This window comes from Bufo bufo, chromosome 2 (assembly GCF_905171765.1).
Source record: "Bufo bufo chromosome 2, aBufBuf1.1, whole genome shotgun sequence".
In the NCBI taxonomy this organism is placed as follows: domain Eukaryota; kingdom Metazoa; phylum Chordata; class Amphibia; order Anura; family Bufonidae; genus Bufo; species Bufo bufo.
In genome coordinates, this window is record NC_053390.1 from 71,087,557 (window position 1) to 71,110,065 (window position 22,509).

The 22,509-nt window shown below is 42.8% G+C and overlaps 1 protein-coding gene across 3 annotated transcripts in view; it reads right to left on the reverse strand.

The window, feature by feature from the left end:
* RUSC2 (RUN and SH3 domain containing 2) overlaps window positions 1-22,509 on the reverse strand; it is a 69,300-nt gene that overhangs the window by 28,339 nt on the left and 18,452 nt on the right. For 2 of the 3 annotated variants that reach the window (XM_040421189.1, XM_040421190.1), the window contains exons 3-4: window positions 2,164-2,949; window positions 843-1,040 (exon numbers count right to left, since the gene is read on the reverse strand). In XM_040421189.1, the coding sequence (XP_040277123.1) occupies window positions 843-1,040; window positions 2,164-2,949 (984 nt within the window). The remainder of the gene's footprint in view (window positions 1-842; window positions 1,041-2,163; window positions 2,950-22,509) is intronic. The other variant, XM_040421191.1, reaches the window with a different exon arrangement.

The following is a 22,509-nucleotide window of genomic DNA, read 5'->3' on the forward strand; positions in this document are numbered from 1 at the left end:
TCACTCATGCATTCATCCCACTGGATATTATGCATTACGGCTGTATCCATCTTCCCACATGTTTATTAAACCCTCTGCCTGCTTATTATTCATTTAATTCTAGAATTTACACTGGTCATTATTGTATCATGTTTTCGTTCCTAGATCTTGCTTCTACCTAGCGTTCATTCACTTCTGCTAAACATTCATACCTTTTCTACTTATGATTATCTCTAAAATCCTTCTTGATATATACCAGACAAATCATTGCAAATTTTCACTCATATCATACATCCATTACTAGATGTACACACTTTATAACACTGATTCATTTAATTGTTCATTCATTTGCTCATTTAATAATTTGTTCATTCGCTGCTAAACCACACTCTGCTTTTTATTTATTCATTCCAAATTTTCACTCTTCTTATACTTCATTCCTACATATGCACTTTTTATAACATTGACTCACTTGGTTGTTCATTCATTCAGTCAGTCATTCTTTCATTTATTGCCAAACTGCACTCTGCATTTTATTTATTCATTCTAAATGTATACTTATATCATTCGTTCATTCATTCACTTGTTCATTTATTGCTAAAGTACATTCTGCATTTAATTATTTAATTAATTCCTATTATCCACTCATATCATTTATAACATTGACTCATGTAGTTGCTCATTTGGTCAGTTATTCACTAATTAATTAATCGATCAATCATTTCTTCATTTGCTTATTCATTTTCGGATTTCTCTCCTTGCCTTTCTAGTCATATTAGTATAATCTTGCCCATTTCTTTTAACCCATTGTCTTCAGCCCACCCCCATCATACTCATGTAACTCAGTATCATTCACTTCGCACCGTGGAAGCGTGAGTGTAAATGGTTGCCGTTGATACTGCTTGGAAAGTCGAAGAAATGGTTCCTTCTCACTGTCTTCGTCTCATGCTTTCTGTCCAGACTCCCAGAAAGTCCTGTTAGTCCATGAACTCGGCCGAGGCCTAGTGGGTTCCGGCGTCTATACTCCCTCCACTTCAAGGCTTGAGGGGACAGGTGATTGGCTATGCAATCGTCGCACACAACAAGAGCAAAGAATCAAGAGAGAGAGAGAAGGAAGAAGTGACTAAGGTTAGTAAAGAAGAGACAGAGGTCAAGTGAAAAAAGCAGCAACCAAATGCCAGCGCTCATTTCCAACTGATGTTAGTGATAGCAATAGAGGAGAAAATACAATGGGCCTTGCAAGTTAGCCCCTGACGTCCAAGGAGATAGGGAGCCTGAGATTCTTGACCAACAACCATGTGTGGTGGGAACCTAGGATACAGATCCTGCAGTGCTGGAAAACAAAAGGCTCACAGGCCAAGCTGACCTGGTCTCCTATAACGTATCAGGAAAAAAGGACAAATATCAGCCAGATCTTTGCATCCTGGGATATGGCGGTAGGATGTCCTTGTGAAGCAACATAGTAGAAGGCTCCATGTTCATACTTCCTAGGAGATTTCTTCCCTACAAATACCTTTTAATGTGTGTCTACATTTAATTACAACCCTGAAGAACCACATGGGTATCTTAAAGTACTCCTTCCATGTCACGCAGCTCTAATAAATTTCTGAAGGAATAAGCAACATGCATGACAAAAAGGAAACTGAATAAAAAGGTTTTCAGTAAATAGAACCCATCATCGACCACTGGTCACCTTGGGCTCATGTTGCTCTGTGTTTTACATCTTACTCTAGATGCCCAATCACAGTGATGTAACCATGGTTGGCAGCCATGACAGGAGCAACAGGAAACCAAGCAGACCAAGGCTTTTCTACGGGTTTATTTACACACACATCCATAGGTGGATGTGCACATAGACCTATCTGTCCATTCCGTCTCTAGAATGTAATAATTCCTGAAACGGTCAGCAAAATTTTCTTCACAAGGTTGCATGTGAGAAGTCCATGCCCATGACAACACTTCCTGATCCTGGCTGCTCAGTGTTATCAGGCGATTGAAATTGAAATCAACTTTCTTCATTCTAGCACAGATAAGAACAAGAAAGGAGAAAACTGGTTTCACAGAAAGTGTTGCCATGGCGACAGAATATTTTTTTAATAGGAGACCTATAATTTCAACAACAACTGGATTCCAATTTAAGGATTATAAAACTTAAAAAAAATGTAACCCATGAAGTTTTCATACCATTAACAGGTCTTGAGAGCATGATATTTTCAGGGACTCGTTTGGCTTTGTCCTCTTCATTTTGGCCAGGCTGGGTGACCTCATGGAGAACAGTGTTCAGCAGGGGTAGAGAATTAATGGCTGGAAGTCCATGCTTCGTCACTTGTGTGCTTGGTTCCTTGAGTGGTTCTCTCTTGACTAGTGGCTTTGACACCTCCATCTTCGGAGACCCTTCATATTTACGAGTGGGTTTGGCAGCTCCAGGTAACGTGGTCCCTCGGACCTGTGTTGCTCTTAAAGGCAGAAGATTGGCTGAGATTGGACATGAGCGACTTCTAGGTGGTTGATTCTCCTTTGCTTTTTCTGGAGATGGAGAGCTGGAGGAACCAGAGTCCATACTTTGAAAGAACATGGCATTACTCCGAATTGGGGAATAACTGCCCAGTGGAGATGGTCGGGTTGTTTCTGGTGCTTGCTTTGCATTCTGATCATCTCTGATGGTCGTCAGTCCATCAAGAGAAAGTTTACCAGGCACATTGATCACTCTACTCTGGCCAACATTGACCTCCATCTGCCCGGCCAGAGTGACTGGTGCTGATGATTGGGACTCTGACACATTATGTTGACTGGACGTTCGATTGCTGGTCAGTCCATACAGCTGGGATAGACTAGAAGTGAAGTGGCTGTGCAGAGGACGAGTTTTAGGTTTGCTAAAATGATGCTGGAAAACAAACGGTTGTATTGGTAAGGTGGTCGGACGCTGGTCTTTGCTGTAGCGGAAAACCGGTTTGGCTTCTGCCCCCATACCTGGCAAGACAAGACACAACAAAGTCTATTAGATCATTTGGTCACATAATAATATTACATCCTGGAGTTTCAACTTATTAATCCACAAAGACCTAACCAACAAATGTTATTTGATAAATTGTCTGTAGGTTTTCCACTGATGTTATCAGGTGAGCAGTTAGGGCATTTATGTTGTGTGTGTTAACCAGTTGATCAATGCACAGTGTCCAGGCCTCTTACAGCATTTCAGAGATTCAATGAGTGGTCTACATCTCCAATGACTCATGAGAGATGTTCCGCAAATGGTGTTGCCTTGTGAAACCCCTGTGTGATGAACCTTTGGATGCTTAAACTTTGCTCTCTTATCTTTACAATAGAGGGTGGGAATGAGATGCAAAAACAAGAGGCCAGATGTCTGGGTATAAAACTTCCAGTCTTTAGGAAAAGAGAAGTCATCATGACAATCTGGACCGGAAGGAGAAGAAAAGGAAAGTGATCGTCTCCTGTGTGTCACTGGATGTAATTTTTATGTCTACTGTAGTCTATAGTGATAATACTCTGTAGACAGACTATATATAGAACTGGTATCTCACTAGTTGTTCTCTGTATGGTGGTTTTATTACTTATATTAGTTTTTGTATAGTGGTAGTATACACTTATCCCTGAAAGAAAGAGCAAGTGTACGCATTGCCCTGACTGTGTGATTAGATGCTCGTTGTGTTGATGTTGAAGCTTACTGTTCATATGTAAGGGAGTGGCCAGAAGCATAACTAAACTTAGAAGTGATATGAGATGGGTGCAGAGATATTTCCATGTGTAAACAGTCTTACTTAAAGTTTTTTTTTCAAGGCTCCTGGCATTGATGACCTATCCTTTGGATACGCCATTAATATCTGATTGGCAAGGGTCTGACACCCCACACCCCGCCGATCAACTGTTCCCTGCAGTCTCCGAGGCTGGGACTAGTACTGTGAATGAAACAGGAAACACAGCTCCGTTCAAAGTGTAGTGGTCATGTTGGGTTACTGCAGTTCAACTCCCATTCACTTCAATAGGAGCTGAGCTGCAGTAACCCAGTACGGCCACTACACTTTGAATGGAGCTATCTGCTTCCTTCTCCATTCAAAGTCACAGTGCCAGAGGCTGCAGGTAACAGCTGTATGGCACGGGGTGCTGGGAGTCAGACACTTACCGATCAGATATAAATTTCAGGAGCCTGGAATACCCCTTTTAAGGGCTCATGCACACGAGCGTATGTATTTTGCGGTCCGCAAACAACGGATCCGGAAAAATATGGATGACATCCGTGTGCACTCCATATTTTGAGAAACGGAACAGCTGGCCCTTCATTGAACAGTACTATCCTTGTCCATAATGCGGACAATAATAGGACATGTTCTATTTTTTTGCGGAACAGAAATACAGACATACGGAAATGGAATGCACAGGGAGTAACCTCCGTTTTTTTGCGGACCCATTGAATTGAATGGTTCCGCATACAGTCCGCAAAAGAAACGGAACAGACACGGAAAACAAATACGTTCATGTGCATGAGCCCTAAGGCTGAAGGGTGGCGGCTTTCTTTCATTTTCTCCCTCTAAGCAAAATTCCCTAGACACTGCCCTGTGTTACACCACCATGTGCCGTTACTGAATTTCATTACAGTATAATCTCCGGGGACAGCATGCTGCAGAGCCGTTATATAAAGGTAAGCTTGTGCAATATCAGTTATTTATCCATATATCATACAATGACATATCAGCAGACTGATTTGCATTTCCAGGTTAACGGGCTTGTACTTATATAATTTAAATATTCATTATTTTCCCATTACAAGGCTTAATACTGAGGCTGTTTCATCCATCGCCTTCACTCTGACATTACAAGCTGCTCATAATGAGGTTGAATCAGAAGGCAAAGCAGGTTCTGCCGCTGTGTTATGTTGGCACAAATCCAGATTGCTCAGCTCGCCCAAAAACAAGAAAAAAAATAAGTAAATCAGTATTTTCAGGACGAGGCTCGGAGCAGCAACCGCAATGATTCCCGGAGAAGTTCCCAAGACTTTTATCTGCGGCACAGCAACGAGCGGAGTCTGCAGGGATTCACCGCTGCTAAACCACATCATATGTTAAGTTCTGCTTATTAATCAGTACACAAGTTCTGGGATAAATGTGAATATAAACCATCCTATCGCCCCCCGATGGTTCACTTTACATCCCGTTCATAGGAAGATATTACAATATTTACATCATGCAGATTGAATAACGAGGTGGCTGGTAATAAGATTTATCTGTAGGCAATAAGATTTCTGGAAATCTACCGTACAGTAGACTATTCTCCAGACTGCCTGAAGGCTCTATTCTCATTCGTTGAAGCATATAGTGGCATCTGTCGACCACAGAATCCCTTGCAAAAAAGAAGTATACCGCAGGGTATATGTTTTTTTGTGTGATGCGTGATGATAGGAAAGCGTATTCAGCTATGAATTTCTATACAGTAAAAAAAAAAAGTGTATACTGACATCATGTCTCGATGAAGGCCCAAAGGGTACTGCTTTGACCTCTGTTGGTTAAAGGCAGCCTCATAGATATGTTTGGTCTAAGCAATTTAGGACTTGGGCCCTAGAGGATAAAATGTACCTGAGTTTTCAAAGAAAAGTTTGCATAATGGATGTGCTTCTTTGAACAATGATAACTGTGAAGGAACAGGTCTTTTTTAAGCTTCCTTAATGTTTTTTTCAGCCATATTACTCTGTTTCAGCTGCACAGCTAGATGCATTTCACTCAGAAGCAGAGGGTGTCTCCCTTCTGCCAAAACTCTACTGCTGTGATGTCCTTTTCCTTACTTCCCATTATGTTTGTTTTCAACTTTGGAGCTCACAGAACAGATAGAGAGATTTAAGTTCTGCAAATTGCGGATCCGCAAAACACGGATACCGGCCGTGTGCATACCGCATGTTGCGGAACGCACATGGCCAGCAATTGCAAACAAGAATAGGACATGCTCTACCTTTTTTGCGGGAGTGCGGAACATTGGAATGGATGCGGACAGTATACTGTGTGCTGTCCGCTTCTTTTGCGGCCCCATTGAAATGAATGGGTCCGCATTCGTTCCTCAAAATTGCGGAACTGATGCGAACACATAAATACGGTCGTCTGAATCAGTCCTTATAGAAAGGCAGGAGGCTCCTATAGTCTTTAAAGGGAACCTGTCACCTGGATTTTGTATATAGAGCTGAGGACATGGGCTGCTAAATGGCCGCTAGCACATCTGCAATATCCAGTCCCCATAGCTCTGTGTGCTTTTATTGTGTCAAAAAAACTATTTTATATATATGTAAATGAGGCTACTAACATTTCCGGAGCCCAACCATGTCCACTGTGAAGGAGCCCAGCACAGCCCCGCATCCTCCGAATCCCTTCCTTGGTCCCCGACGTCACAAAGCTAGAGAGACGTAATCTCGCGGCATAGTCGGCATAGTGTTCCTTCCCTGTGCTGTCTCTGGCTAAGAAGACAGGAAGACGGAGGGGCGGTCCTTCACACTGCATGCCTGCATTAGGCTTCAGAGTGAGGAGGTGTGTCTCTCAGTAATCCAATCTGATTGGCTGGCAGGGAGCTGCTGGCTACAGCAAGTGTGTATGTGACCTGAGGGAATGCAGTTTTGGCCTCAGAGAACTGGCAGAGGAGCCATCTTGAGAAGGTCCTTATATTGTAAATGTTTAAACAGCCGTAACTAAGGGAAAAACTCAAGAAAAACAGTGGTATGTGAAGAAACTAAAGATTGCTTTATGCATAATGCTGCTGTAGCAGTAACATATGCTAAAATAGATTTTTTTTATGAAAACATGACAGTTACCCTTAAAGGTAGGTAGAGATTTGGTAGGAATTTATATATCACAGTGTATTTGTTTTCCATGTCCATTCCATTTTTTTTGCAGTCTGTACATGGAACCATTGACATCAATGGGTCCGCAAAAAATGGACTGTGCGTGCATTCAATGGGTTCGCAAAACACAGACTGTGCGTGCATTCCGTTTCCATATGTCCACATGGCCATTCCGCAAAAAAGATAGTGTTTTGTGGACCGCAAAATACATACGTTCATGTTCATGAACCCTTAAAGGGGTTTTCCAGGAGTATGATGTTCATGACCTATGCCCAGGATAGGTCATCAATCTCAAATCGGTGGAGGTCCAACTAATGGCACCCCTGCTGATCAGCTGGCACTCTGTTGAGCGCTGCAGCATCCTGAGAGTTTACCAAGCACAGCACCTCTGATCACTGGAGACATCTTGCCATGTATACCCCAATAGTGAAAACATTACTGGTTAGATGAGGGCCGGGGCTCACTGATCTGTGTATAGTCATGCTTACTTTATTAGAGTAATCAATGGACAACGATACACTCACAAGGTATTAACATAACTGGTGTACGGCAGAGCCAAAGGAAGCAGGACGTGCACTTTGGGCTAAAGCCATTAGGATAGTGTCACCTGTTTAAAAGTCCAGCTGATATCCAAATCTTTCCTTAGTGCCATAAATATACAAGACACCTACCTACGCCGTCTAGTGACTGTAACTATCGCCTTTTTATCTCTAATATCTATCATTTTAAACAATTACTTCCCTTTAGAATACAGATAACTGAATCCATTTGACAATCTGCAAAGCTTCTGCCATGACTAAAGATGAGTTAGGATTCCCCCTAGTAAGACAGTACTGAAATAATACTGCAATACAGTGCTGAAATAATACTGCCTTGGAATAGCCAAATGCTATATAAGTGCATCAAATAAATAAATAAATCAATAAATAAATACCTCCATACACTAATAATACTAATATACATTGCCCAAATAATACCACCATATACTGTCCAAATAATATTGCAATACAATAACCAAATAATACCTCCATACAGTTGCTAAATAGTGCTGCCATATATTGCCCAAATTACACCTCCACACAGTAAACAAAAATAGAGCCAGAGTAACTAACTGACACTGCCATACAATGCCCACATAATGCAATACAGTGCTTAAGTAAGACCCTCATACAACACCAAATGAATACCACTAAGCAGCAGCCATATAATATTGCACAGTTTTTTAAACAATACCATCAGACATGGCTCAAAGATAAGGGTCCATTCACACATCCGTGTGTGTTTTGCGGATCCGCACATTGCCGGCACTAAGAGAATATGCCTATTCTTGTCCGCTATTGCGGACAAGAATAGGACATGTTCTATTTTTTTCAGGATCGGAATTGCGGACCCGGAAATGCGGGTCCGCAATTCAGGATCGGGGCCGCACGTCGTGCGTCCCCATAGAAATGTATAGGTCCGCAATTCCGTTCCGCAAAATGCGGAATGGAATTGCGGATGTGTGAATGAAGCCTAATACTGATATGCAGTGCCCAAATAATTCCACAAGGCACTGTTCAAATAAGATGGCTGTACAATAACCAATAATACCTCCATATAGTTACTAAATAGTACTGCCATATATTGCCCAAATTAAATCTCCATACAATAAGTGAATAATACCTCCATACAGTATTGGAAAATACAGCCCCAGAGTATGCATGCGGTTGTATTATTGTAACGGATCCGTTTTTGCAGATCCATGACGGATCCGACCAAAACGCGAGTGTGAAAGTAGCCTAAGCAGTAGCCATATAATACCTCACAGGTTTTTTAAATCCCATAATAATGACTGAAATACTGCATATAGATCCTGAGTAATACTGCTATGCAGTGCATAAAATAATTCCACCATGCAGTGTCTATACAATACCCAAACAATGCACCATACAGTACTCAGTGCCATTGCTCTCCACATACTGTATGGGCAGGGGGGAAATAAATGCCTCGCCTAGTTACCAAGGCCTGGGCCCTGTCTCTGGAGCTGAAGCTACATGGTAGGAATTTCGAGTATGTAAGGATAAGATCTGCAGCTACATTATAGCCATGCCTGCTGTCCATAAAGATGGGGGCAGTGCCTGAGACTTATGGCAGAAGCCCAGGGTGGCTGAGCGCAGTAGTCACAATGGCTCAGCCCCTCTCTTCTGAAGGGATGTTGTCCACATCTGATTTTGTCACCCGTAGGGCTGTACGCGTACTCTTAGGCCCCTTTCACACGAGCGAGTTTTCCATGTGGGTGCAATGCACCCGCGTGAAAAAAAAACCTGAACAACTGAACGCAATCGCAGACAAAACTGACTGAACTTGCTTGCAAAATGGTGCGAGTTTCACTGAATGCACCTGGACCTAATCTGTCACGCTCGTGTGAAAGGGGCCTTAGGCCAAAACTAGCAAACAGTAAGGCCCCTTTCACACGCATTGCACCCGCACGGAAAACTCGCTCATGTGAAAGAGGCCTAACTGCTGGGCAACATCATTAGTATATGAGGGAAATGCATCCTCCTAAAGCATGTTCTGCACTCCCAGGTTCTGATCCGCAAAATGTCTCCAAGCTACCAGCATGGGAGGGGTTAACCCCATACATTGCTGGTTTCATAAAAAAAACACACCTCCTAGCTGGATAGAAGTAGAAGATTCGGTGTAGGCTCCGGGCTGGTGTCCCCGGACACTGATGTTACTCAGTAACCAAACCACACAACCCAATACACGACGTGCGGCGGCTACACCATCCCTGAGGGAATGGATCACACGTGGAGGGATCAGTATCTTACAGAACATCCTCTCACAGTCCCAACGATGACGCCATCATCCAAGTCTTATCAAATACGTACCAACTGTGGAAACAATAACGCACATACTGTACACACACACATACATCACGGGCCAAAAGGTTGGAGTCTGCTTACTTTTAGGGCTCATGCACACTGCAATTTGCCGTCCCCGTTGCACAGGCAACATCCGTGGGTCCGTGATCTGTCCCCACCGCACTCTGTAGTGCTTCCGTGGGGTTCTGTGCCTCCATTCCGCACCGTCCAGACTACGGTCCCATTCAAGTTCGCATCCGTGATGCGGGGTGCACACGGCCGGTGCCTGCATATTGCAGACCCACTGTTTGCAGGCCGCAATACGGGAACGGCCAGGCAGCGTCCGTGTGCATGAGCCCTTATCCTGTTGATAAAAGAAGTCCAGAGATCGGGGCTTCTGTGTGTGAATGTATGTCTCTGTAAATGTGGATGTATATACACAAGGACATTATGTGTGTATGTATGTGCGTATATACATATGTAAAGTATGTGTGCATGTACGTGTGTATATATGTATGTACAGTACAGACCAAAAGTTTGGACTCACCTTTTCATTCAAAGAGTTTTCTTTATTTTCATGACTATGAAGGCATCAAAACTATGAATTAACACATGTGGAATTATATACACAACAAACAAGTGTGAAACAACTGAAAATATGTCATATTCTAGGTTCTTCAAAGTAGCCACCTTTTGCTTTGATTACTGCTTTGCACACTCTTGGCATTCTCTTGATGAGCTTCAAGAGGTAGTCCCCTGAAATGGTTTTCACTTCACAGGTGTGCCCTGTCAGGTTTAATAAGGGGGATTTCTTGCCTTATAAATGGGGTTGGGACCATCAGTGGCGTTGAGGAGAAGTCAGGTGGATACACAGCTGATAGTCCTACTGAATAGACTGTTAGAATTTGTATTATGGCAAGAAAAAAGCAGCTAAGTAAAGAAAAACGAGTGGCCATCATTACTTTAAGAAATTAAGGTCAGTCAGTTAGCCGAAAAATTGGGAAAACTTTGAAAGTAAGGGCTATTTGACCATGAAGGAGAGTGATGGGGTGCTGCGCCAGATGACCTGGCCTCCACAGTCACCGGACCTGAACCCATTCAAGATGGTTTGGGGTCAGCTGGACCGCAGAGTGAAGGCAAAAGGGCCAACAAGTGCTAAGCATCTCTGGGAACTCCTTCAAGACTGTTGGAAGACCATTTCAGGTGACTACCTCTTGAAGCTCATCAAGAGAATGCCAAGAGTGTGCAAAGCAGTAATCAAAGCAAAAGGTGGCTACTTTGAAGAACCTAGAATATGACATATTTTCAGTTGTTTCACACTTGTTTGTTATGTATATAATTCCACATGTGTTAATTCATAGTTTTGATGCCTTCATAGTCATGAAAATAAAGAAAACTCTTTGAATGAGAAGGTGTGTCCAAACTTTTGGTCTGTACTGTATGTAATTGTATATGTGTATGTATGTGTGTGTATATGTGTAGCATGCGAGTATTTGTGTATGTATGTACAGTATGTGTGTATATATTGTGGGGACTCACTCTGGTAGACAGGATTAGCGGACGCAGTATAGAGGCAACAACACGTTCCCAACACAGCTACAAAACCCGGACCGACATTTAAAATCCGGTCCGGTATTTGACCTCACCTGGCTGTAAATCAGCCCAGCAGCACATGCTGGGAGGAAAATACCTGTTTTCCCAGACCAAACCTCTCACTGTGTCACTATATGTACAGTATTGGTGTATACATGTGTGTATATATGTATGTACAGTATGTGTGTATGCATGTGTGTGTATATATGTATATACAGTATGTGTGTATGAATGTGATTGTATGTATGCATGTGTATAAATGTATATGTACAGTATGTGCGAATGTATGTGTGTATATGGTATGTACAGTATGTGTGTATCTATGTGTATATATATGTACAGTATGTGTATGCATGTGTGTATATATGTACAGTATGTGTGTATCTATGTGTGTATATATGTATGTACAGTATGTGTGTATGCATGTGTGTATATGTACAGTATGTGTGTATCTACGTGTGTGTATATATGTATGTACAGTATGTGTGTATCTATGTGTGTGTATATATGTATGTACAGTATGTGTGTATGAATGTGATTGTTTGTATGCATGTATGTGTGTAAATGTATATGTACAGTATGTGCGAATGTATATGTGTATATAAGTACAGTACATGTATAGTATTTATGTATGAATGTGTGTATATACGTATATGTACTTTATATGTGTATATATGTGATTGTATATGTGTATGTATGTATGTATGTGTGTCTACAATGTGTGTCTGTGTATGTTTTTATGTCTCTTTGTATACGTATGTCCGGGTCTATATTCATACCATATATGTGTAAATTTTTGTGCGAGCATCAATACTGTGTAGGTCTGTATCAGTATGTATGTTTCTATATATCAATGTGTAAATGTCTCTGTATGTCTGCAGGGTCGGCGCAACCATATAGGGCGCCGGTGTGCTGGGGGCGCCCTGGTGGGATCCCCCTGACTGGGGCTGCAGCCCTGGGCGACAGGGCGAGCGGCTCTTGAGCCGCCCCCAGCGCCGTTACAGGGGGGGCAGGAGGTGAAGGTCCTTCTTAAATATGGCAGAGCAGGCATCTGCTTACCCTGATGGCAGGTGCCTGCTCTGCCAGTAAATTACCGGAGGAAAGGAGGCGGGCAGCAAGGGAGGCTGTTCTAGCAGCTCCCCACTCCTCCCTCGTGCGCCCTCTGTGATGCCGGAATATGACGTCATTCCGGCCCCGGCATACTAAATGGCGTGTTGGAGGACTGTGTATTTCAGTGGGTAGGTGTATGTCTGTCAGTGTGTGTGTGTGTGTCTGTCAGTGAGTGTCTGTCAGTGAGTGAGTGTGTGTCTGTCTGTCAGTGTGTGTATGTGTGTGTGTCTGTCAGTGAGTGAGTGACATGAGGGGGCGGCAAAATGGATCTTTGCCTAGGGCGGCAAATATCCTTGCAACGGCCCTGTATGTCTGTGCCCATGTGTGTGTATATGTGTATAGGTCTATGTGTTTGTGAGAACACATATATATCTATGTAGGTATATAAGTATATGTGAATGTAATACTGGGTGTGATTGCATATCTGGGCCTCCCTCATGTACAGTCGTGGCCAAAAGTTTTGAGAATTACATAAATACTGGAAATTGGAAAAGTTGCTGCTTAAGTTTTTATAATAGCAATTTGCATATACTCCAGAATGTTATGAAGAGTGATCAGATGAATTGCATAGTCCTTCTTTGCCATGAAAATTAACTTAATCCCAAAAAAAACTTTCCACTGCATTTCATTGCTGTCATTAAAGGACCTGCTGAGATCATTTCAGTAATCGTCTTGTTAACTCAGGTGAGAATGTTGACGAGCACAAGGCTGGAGATCATTATGTCAGGCTGATTGGGTTAAAATGGCAGACTTGACATGTTAAAAGGAGGGTGATGCTTAAAATCATTGTTCTTCCATTGTTAACCATGGTGACCTGCAAAGAAACGCGTGCAGCCTTCATTGCGTTGCATAAAAATGGCTTCACAGGCAAGGATATTGTGGCTACTAAGATTGCACCTCAATCAACAATTTATAGGATCATCAAGAACTTCAAGGAAAGAGGTTCAATTCTTGTTAAGAAGGCTTCAGGGCGTCCAAGAAAGTCCAGCAAGCGCCAGGATCGTCTCCTAAAGAGGATTCAGCTGCGGGATCGGAGTGCCACCAGTGCAGAGCTTGCTCAGGAATGGCAGCAGGCAGGTGTGAGCGCATCTGCACGCACAGTGAGGCGAAGACTTTTGGAAGATGGCCTGGTGTCAAGAAGGGCAGCAAAGAAGCCACTTCTCTCCAAAAAAACATGAGGGACAGATTGATCTTCTGCAGAAAGTATGGTGAATGGACTGCTGAGGACTGGGGCAAAGTCATATTCTCCGATGAAGCCTCTTTCCGATTGTTTGGGGCATCTGGAAAAAGGCTTGTCCGGAGAAGAAAAGGTGAGCGCTACCATCAGTCCTGTGTCATGCCAACAGTAAAGCATCCTGAGACCATTAATGTGTGGGGTTGCCTCTCATCCAAGGGAGTGGGCTCACTCACAATTTTGCCCAAAAACACAGCCATGAATAAAGAATGGTACCATAACACCCTCCAACAGCAACTTCTTCCAACAACTTCTTCCAACTTCTTCCAACAACAGTTTGGTGAAGAACAATGCATTTTCCAGCACGATGGAGCACCGTGCCATAAGGCAAAAGTGATAACTAAGTGGCTCGGGGACCAAAACGTTGACATTTTGGGTCCATGGCCTGGAAACTCCCCAGATCTTAATCCCATTGAGAACTTGTGGTCAATCCTCAAGAGGCGGGTGGACAAACAAAAACCCACTAATTCTGACAAACTCCAAGAAGTTGCTATCAGTCAGGAATTGGCCCAGAAGTTGATTGAGAGCATGCCCAGTCGAATTGCAGAGGTCCTGAAAAAGAAGGGCCAACACTGCAAATACTGACTCTTTGCATAAATGTCATGTAATTGTCGATAAAAGCCTTTGAAACGTATGAAGTGCGTGTAATTATATTTCACTACATCACAGAAACAACTGAAACAAAGATCTAAAAGCAGTTTAGCAGTAAACTTTGTGAAAACATTCTCAAAACTTTTGGCCACGACTGTATATGTATTTGTACAGTATGCACTGTATGTCTATATATTTGTACATACAGTTGCTACAAACACATGTACGTACAGATACAAGACTAATTCCTTCAGTATGTATATACAGTATATCCGGCAGCACTGCACGTGTCACAATGTGTCAGCACTGCAGATGAGCCGGGGAGGACGGTATGCCTGGGGCGTGTCCCCTCCTCTCCAATGACACAGGCAGCTGTCTGCATCCTCTATTTTTACATGGAATGTCCCCGTCACTGCATTACTCATGATGTCCAGGACTCTCCAGTCAATGCGCAGGCCTCCGCTGTCATACATAGAATTATCTATCTATAGGATGGACATCAAACAGCACAGAAAAGGTTCGGCTTTTAGATTTCATATCTCCAGACACCAGCAGCTGCCGAGGAAAACCGAAATACTGTAGTCAGCCAGGGATCATCTGCCTTCTTCCCATGATGCAGCATACAGTATTTCCCTGCTTCTGCGGACTGCGGGTTATTGTCTGATAAATAGTGTCTAATTAACAGGAGGATAAATAATAAAAATGTGTAAATGTTTATAAAAAGGTTGAAACAAAAATGTTTACTTTTACTTCCTGCTCTAATCTGACAGCTCAGTGTTATCATAGGGCCATTCCGAATCCAGCGGTCATTTTTTGAAAAGGGGGATACATTTGGATGCCCCAAAGTTATAATATCCGTCTAAGGGCTCATGCACACGACCGTATGTATTTTGCGGTCCGCACAATTCGGATCCGCAAAAAATACAGATGACGTCCGTGTTGCGTCCGTTTTTTTTTTTTGCAGATCCATTGTAACAATGCCTATCCTTGTCGCAAAACAGACAAGAATAGAACATGTTCTATCTTTTTTGTGGGGCTACGGAACGGACATACAGATGCGGATAGCACATATACAGATAGCTGTTCACATTTTTTGCTGACCCATTGAAACAAATGGGTCCGCATCTCATCCACAAAAAATGCGAATCGAAAATACGGTGGTGAATGGGGCCTTAGCGTAGAATAGTCCAGGAGGCTGTCAGAGGACATGCAATTTATTTTTTCAGGGCAAGGAGACGATAGCTTTATTCCTTCTAAAGGGGTCATCCCATTACAACAACCTATAGCAGATAAGTGTCTGATCGGCGGGGGTCCGATCACTAGGGATATCACCAGAAATGAGGCTGCTTTCCCCCATTTGAATGATGCTGCAGGCACACACGTGTGTCCACCACTACATTCAGCTCTATAGGACAGCCTCGGGTGACCACATTCATAAAAAGCAGGACACCATACCCGGGACAGTGGGTAACAACACAGAATAGAAACCATAGCCAGCATCAGAGGACACTACAGCTCCCAGCATGTCCAGGTCATTATTATGGACTATCAGAGGACATTTCAGAGAGGAGGTATAAAAGGAGAGAACTACAACTCCCAGCATGTCCAGGCTGATATAATGTGATAACAGAGCACGTTACAGGGAGGAGGTATAATAGGAGAGGACTACCACTCTCAGCATGTCCAGGCTATTATTATGGGATTTCAGAGGACAAGTCAGAGAGGGAGTATAAGTAGAGAAGACTATAATAGAGGATATTTTAGGGAGGGGGTATAATAGGAGAAGACTACAACTCCCAGCATGTCCAGGACGTTATTAGGGGATTTCAAAAGACAATTCAGAGAGCAAGCATAAAAGGACAGAACTACAACTTCCAAGGTTTCTCAGGCTCACCACTTCTGCACTGCTGAGCTGCGACCCGCCTGCACTGATCACATGGCGGTGACATCATCACAGGTCCTTACCACTTCTCCTCTCCACTGCTGAGCTCCAGCCCCTCCTGTATTGATCACATGACAGTGACATCCTCACAGATAGCATTTGTGTGCATTCTGCATTTTGTGAATCACCACGTCCCGCCCTTTGTTAGAAATGCATATTCATATCCACAGAACTGACAAGAATAGGACCTGTCCAATTTTTTTGCAGGGCCGCAGAGTGTACTGTCCGCATCTTTTGCGTCCCCTTTGAAATGAATGGGTCCGCATCTGATCTGCAACAAATGTGGATCGGATGCGCACCTAAAATACGGTCATGTGAATGGACCCATATATACAGGGCCGGCGTCATAACCCGGGGCCCAATGCTCCTGGGGGGCCCACTGAGCTGCTATGAGCACTTCCATCAATACAGATGCAAGCTCTCATTGCTGTCATTTCACTTACGCAGTACCCCTTTGGTGGTCCCTCTGAGTCACATGAGGCCGGCTGCTGCAGAGACTCAGAACATGCCCCTTCTACACAGGACATGCTGCCTGAGGAGAGAGACTGGCAGGGCTGGAGCAGAAGTGTGAACACAGGTTGTCAGTGAGTCTGCACTGTCTCTTCTCTGTGGGACAGGAGGGGGACGACGACTTTACAATCTGCTGCTGGATGCTGCTTCCTTCAATTTAGTTGTTTTACTGTTTCATTAAGCAGTTTGCCTCCATGACACCTGCCCCCCCCCCCCCCCCCCATATCCCCATATCCTGTCCTATCTCATCCTCATGGAGCACCTGCTGTCTCCTTTCCTCCCTCATGTATCCAGAGCTCCTGTCCCACCCTCCTATCTCCTATTGCTGCCCTGCACAGACCTCCTGCCCCTACTTCTTGTATGAATACCCCTCAGAGCCCCTTCCACCTACTTGCTGTGTCCACCGCTCCTGTCCATCCAGGGCCCCTGTCTCACTCCTCTGCCTCTCATTATGGTGGCATCTGAACCGCATTCACCATAAGGACCTTCTAACGTCACAGGGTCATGTGACTGTGGCCCCCACCCTGTACTGTGCCTCCCACCCAGTACTGTGCTCCTCACCCCATACTGTGCCCCTTTATACCCTGAATTGTGCCCTCTTACCACACCCTGTACTGTGCCCTCTTACCACACTCTGTACTGTGCCCTCTTATACCCTTTTATCCGGTCACTGTATGGTGATTTTATCATTGTATGGCGTTGTTATCACTATATGGCGGTGGTATCCAATATCTGGATGGCCATAACTGTAACCTTTCCCTGCCCACGCCACTTTTTTTAGACCTGGCATGAGCGGGAAAAGATACAGATTGAAGTGCTAAGGACCTTTGCGCCACATCTGTGTGAGAAATACGCCTAATATAGACGTATTTCTATATAATAAATGACCCCCTAATTGTATTATTATTCGAGGGTAGGGCTAATATCTTTATATTATATAGATTCTAGTGTATTATACTGTGCCCTGTATTTCCCAGTAGAAAATGATCCTTGGGAAGCACAGTCCTCATCCCTGACCACCTGGACCAGGTAGCGCTCTGTCAGTACATGGCGGCCTCCCCTCTCCGCCACGCTGCTCCGCTGTGTACTGGTGCTTATTCTGACACTAGGGCTGGGTTCACATCCTATTTTTGCCATCCATTTAATGCATATCAAAAATGTATACGTTGAACAGATGCCTCAGACTGATGCCGTACAGTGGCGTCCGTTCACCATACAGTTCCTTGGTAGAAAAAAAAATTACGTTAACGTCTGCATTTTTTACTGGACTCTTCAGGATACAAAAACGGGGAGTGCTGCACATTTGTATACATCAAACCGATAGGAAAAACGTGATGTTAACCCACTAGGGGGAAGCGTACTAAATTTTGCTGTGGGGCCCAGTCAGGGGTCACTGGGGGTCATTATACCGTGTGGGAGCCACAGGGTGACATGTAAATGTAAAAAAAAATGCCTCAAGGGGGCCCACTGGGATTTATATGCATATATCCATTTATTTAAATATATATGACTCTTTGAGTCATATTTTTTTTAATTTTTCTGGCTATGGTCTTGTGTAAGGGCTTGTTTTTTGTGGGATGAGGTATCATTTTGAGGTAAATACGACTTTTTGATTGATTGATATTATGTTTTTTGGGAGGTGAGGTGACTAAAAAAAGCTGTTTTGGAGTAATTTTTATTAGTTTTTTTTACACCGTTCACTTGATGGAGTATATCATGTGATATTTTTGCAGAGCCAGTTGTTATGGACGTGGCAATACCAAATATGTCTATTTTTTTCATTTTTTTTACATTTTAAACAATAAGAGCATTTTTAGAAAAAAAACTAATGTTTTTGTGTTGCTATTTTCTTACAGCCATAGTTTTTTAGTTTTTTCTCTTGTGTGGGGGCTCATTTTTTGCGGGATAAGGAGACGTTTTTATTGCTACCATTTTGGGGTACATATGACTATTTGATCGATTAACATTATGTTTTTTGGTAGGTGAGGTAACTAAAAAATCTTTTTTGACGTAAGGTTTATTTATTTTTTGTTTTTTAGGGCGTTCACCTGATGGGGTAGATGATGTGATATTTTTATAGAGCTGGTCGTTACAAGCGCGGTGATACCAAATATGTCTATTTAATTAGATTTTTTTTATATTTTTAACATTTTTTAAATGGCTTAATTGGGGAAAAACATTTTTTTACATGTGAAACTTTATTTTTAATCTTTTTTTATAAAACACTATTATTATTTTTTAATTTTTTTTACACTTTGTGTCCCCAATAAGGTCATACGTCTTGTATGACCTAATGGGGGACACAAAGTGTAAAAAAATAAATATATAATAATAATAATAATAATAATAATAATAATAATAATAATAATAATAGTGTTTTATAAAAAAGATTAAAAATAAAGTTTCACATGTAAAAAAATGTTTTTCCCCAATTAAGCAATTAAAAAAATGTTAAAAATAGAAAAAAAACAAATACTATATTTTTTCCCCCACTATTGATTTCTCCTGTATCTGGGGCTGACATAGTAGCCCCAGTTACAGGAGAAATACACCCCCCAGAGAGGCTGTACAGTGCAATACAGCGCTGTACAGCCTCAGTGCAGGGCTGATCGAGGTCTGTGAAAGACCCGACAGCTCCTGCACTCCCCCAGCCCCCACGGTCACATGACCGCCGGGTCGGGACAGGAAGCGGCAGATCGCTTCCTTGCTGTATACACAACGCTCATTCAGTGCTGTGTATACAGTGATCTAGAAGGCAGGGACACCCAGGAACGATCCCTGCCTTCTCTCCGGGGTGCCCTGCTGTCACTGGAGTGCCCTGCTGTCACTAATCATGCATCTGCCATCTCTGAAAAGGACGTTCTAAAACGTCCGATCAGAGATAAACCCAACCGCCGAGGACGTTTATAGTCAATGGGTGGTCGGGAAGTGGTTAAAGGGCATCTGTCAGCAGTTTTGTACCTATGACACTGGCTGACCTGTTCCATGTGCACTTGGCAGCTGAAGGCACCTGTGTTGGTCCCATGTTCATATGTGCCATCTGCACTTTGACAGGACCAGGTGTTATGATGTTTTGACTGCCTGGTCCTATCAATCAAAGTGCAGAGGGCTCGGCAGTTGCTGAGAGATCAGAGCCTCTAAGTGTAACGGCAACACCCCCGTTGCTCCTAGAGGCTCCTTTCTCAGCAATGCGGGCACATATGAAGATGGGACCAACACAGATGCCTTCAGCTGCCAAGCGCCCATGTAACAGGTCAGTCAGTGTCATAGGTACAAAACTGCTGACAGATGCCCTTTAACATAAAAACATGATTTAAACAATAGGTCATTTTCTGATGACACATTCCCTTTAACTAACCCTAAAAGTGCCCACACACATTAGATAAGTGTCACCTAAACTCTTTTTGGCTGATAATTATTCCTCCAATTCCCGCCAATGACATGCACACTTGGCTCAGCCAAGTGTGTATGTGCTTTCAATGGGGACTCATATGACAGCAGCTTATATACCTAGGGTAGGATATTGTTACAGTGCGATCCTCTAATCCAAATGTAATCAGTAGGTTCATCCAACTTCCATCGAAGTCCCATTCACGCAGTGTAATTATGAACAAGAAGTGATACTACTGCCCGGTAAATGAAATGCTCCCTCACCGCCACTACACCGCCACTACGGTATGTAGGCCCGTTATGCCTTTATAGCCTTTTTGTGTTCAGAACAATGGGTGGATTCAAATCACCATATCCATCGATGTCAACTCCTACGTACATGTAACTATCCGAGCCGTCAGATAGATCTCATGCATGAGGCCTTAGGGGCCATTCACACATCCGCAAGTTTTTGTGGTCCACACATGGCCGGCCCTGCGATAGAAATGCCTATTCTTGTCCGTTGCTGCAGTAAAGAATAGGACATGTTCTAGGGCCACGGGACGACATTGTGTGCTGTCCACACCTTTTGTGGCCCCATTGAAATGAATGGGTCGGCACCCGTTCCGCACTTTTGTGTGAATAGACCCTTAGGCTGAGGGTATAGCTGTGGATATTAATTGTGATCCATATAACAGCCCCAGGCCAACCCTACATTTGTGGTGCACAGGACAAGAAGGTTTGTCATGGGGAACAGGAAGCAGTGGGGCTGCAGGAACCAAGCCTTTAATGATACAGCGTTTATCCTGCGTTTTACAGATTTAGGGGCTCATTTATCATTTAAGGTTGTTTTTATATCACTTTTAATTCTGGCTTTGCTTTGTTACACCTTAAAGGGATTATCCAATAGTACAAATACCCCCCACAATGCCCAGGCCCCACCTATAGATGATACTTACCCGGTCCCCGAAACCCGCATCTCTCCGGATCCCTGCACGGCCACCGCTGCCGGTTCCCGTCGCGCGGATAAAAACATCTAGAGATGGGGGGAAGCAACCAATAGCAGTCTGTGATGGTGACCGGCCTCCCTAGCGTCACCTGCGATGCCAGGGAGGCTGGTCACCGTCTACATCTTTAGGTGTAAAAGTACACCAAGGGGTTGAATGGCGTGAGATGCGGTCTCTTCTGGAGTTTTTGACGTAGAGACCAAAATGTAGCAAAAAGGCGCCCCAAAAAGTCGCAAAAACGCCATCTGCGACATTTTCATACCAGAAAACAGGCATACCATAGTTCATAAATGAGCCCCTTAGTCTTGGCGAAGATGGGGGCATACCAGTATCTACACGAAAATGCACGAGCATTTCAGATATCAGAACAACCACAATGAGTAAAAGACAAAAATTTAAATGGGAAATGTAGGTGAGGGATAATAATAAACCCCTCGCAAATACTTCGGGATGAATAAAAATACAGCAATGCTACAACGGTATCTCTCCGCAAAAGCCATCAATGCACAAAACAACATGTGCAGATACATCATAACTAGATGTAAAGAGCTGAAAACTGTCTGGTTCCGATCATCCTTATAATGGAAACATAACATTACCTGTCACACAGTCATCACTGATATCCGCAGAGAAGTGTGATGTCTAAAATTAAAGTAATCCTCCTCAATCTAGAGACGGATTCTGATATCGGTTTATGTTAGTATAAGCGTGTATTTGTTAGAAAAATGGCAAACTTGTAAAGAGTAGTTATAGCCAGATATAACATTTATTTCTTGTATAGGTGAGGGGCAGTATTATAGTAGTTATATTCTTGTACATAGGAGGCAGTATTATAGTAGTTATATTCTTGTACATAGGAGCAGTATTATAGTAGTTATATTCTTGTACATAGGAGGCAGTATTATAGTAGCTATATTCTTGTACATAGGAGCAGTATTATAGTAGTTATATTCTTGTACATAGGAGCAGTATTATAGTAGTTATATTCTTGTACATAGGAGCAGTATTATAGTAGTTATATTCTTGTACATAGGAGGCAGTATTATAGTAGGTATATTCTTGTACATAGGAGCAGTATTATAGTAGTTATATTCTTGTACAAGGGGGCAGTGTTATAGTAGTTATATTCTTGTACATAGGTGGCAGTATTATAGTAGTTATATTCTTGTACATAGGGGGCAGTATTATAGTAGTTATATTCTTGTACATAGGATCAGTATTATAGTAGTTATATTCTTGTACATAGGAGCAGTATTATAGTAGTTATATTATTGTACATAGGAGCAGTATTATAGTAGTTATATTCTTGTACATAGGAGGCAGTATTATAGTAGTTATATTCTTTACATAGGAGGCAGTATTATAGTAGTTATATTCTTGTACATAGGAGCAGTATTATAGTAGTTATATTCTTGTACATATAGGAGCAGTATTATAGTAGTTATATTCTTGTACATAGGAGGCAGTATTATAGTAGTTATATTCTTGTATATAGT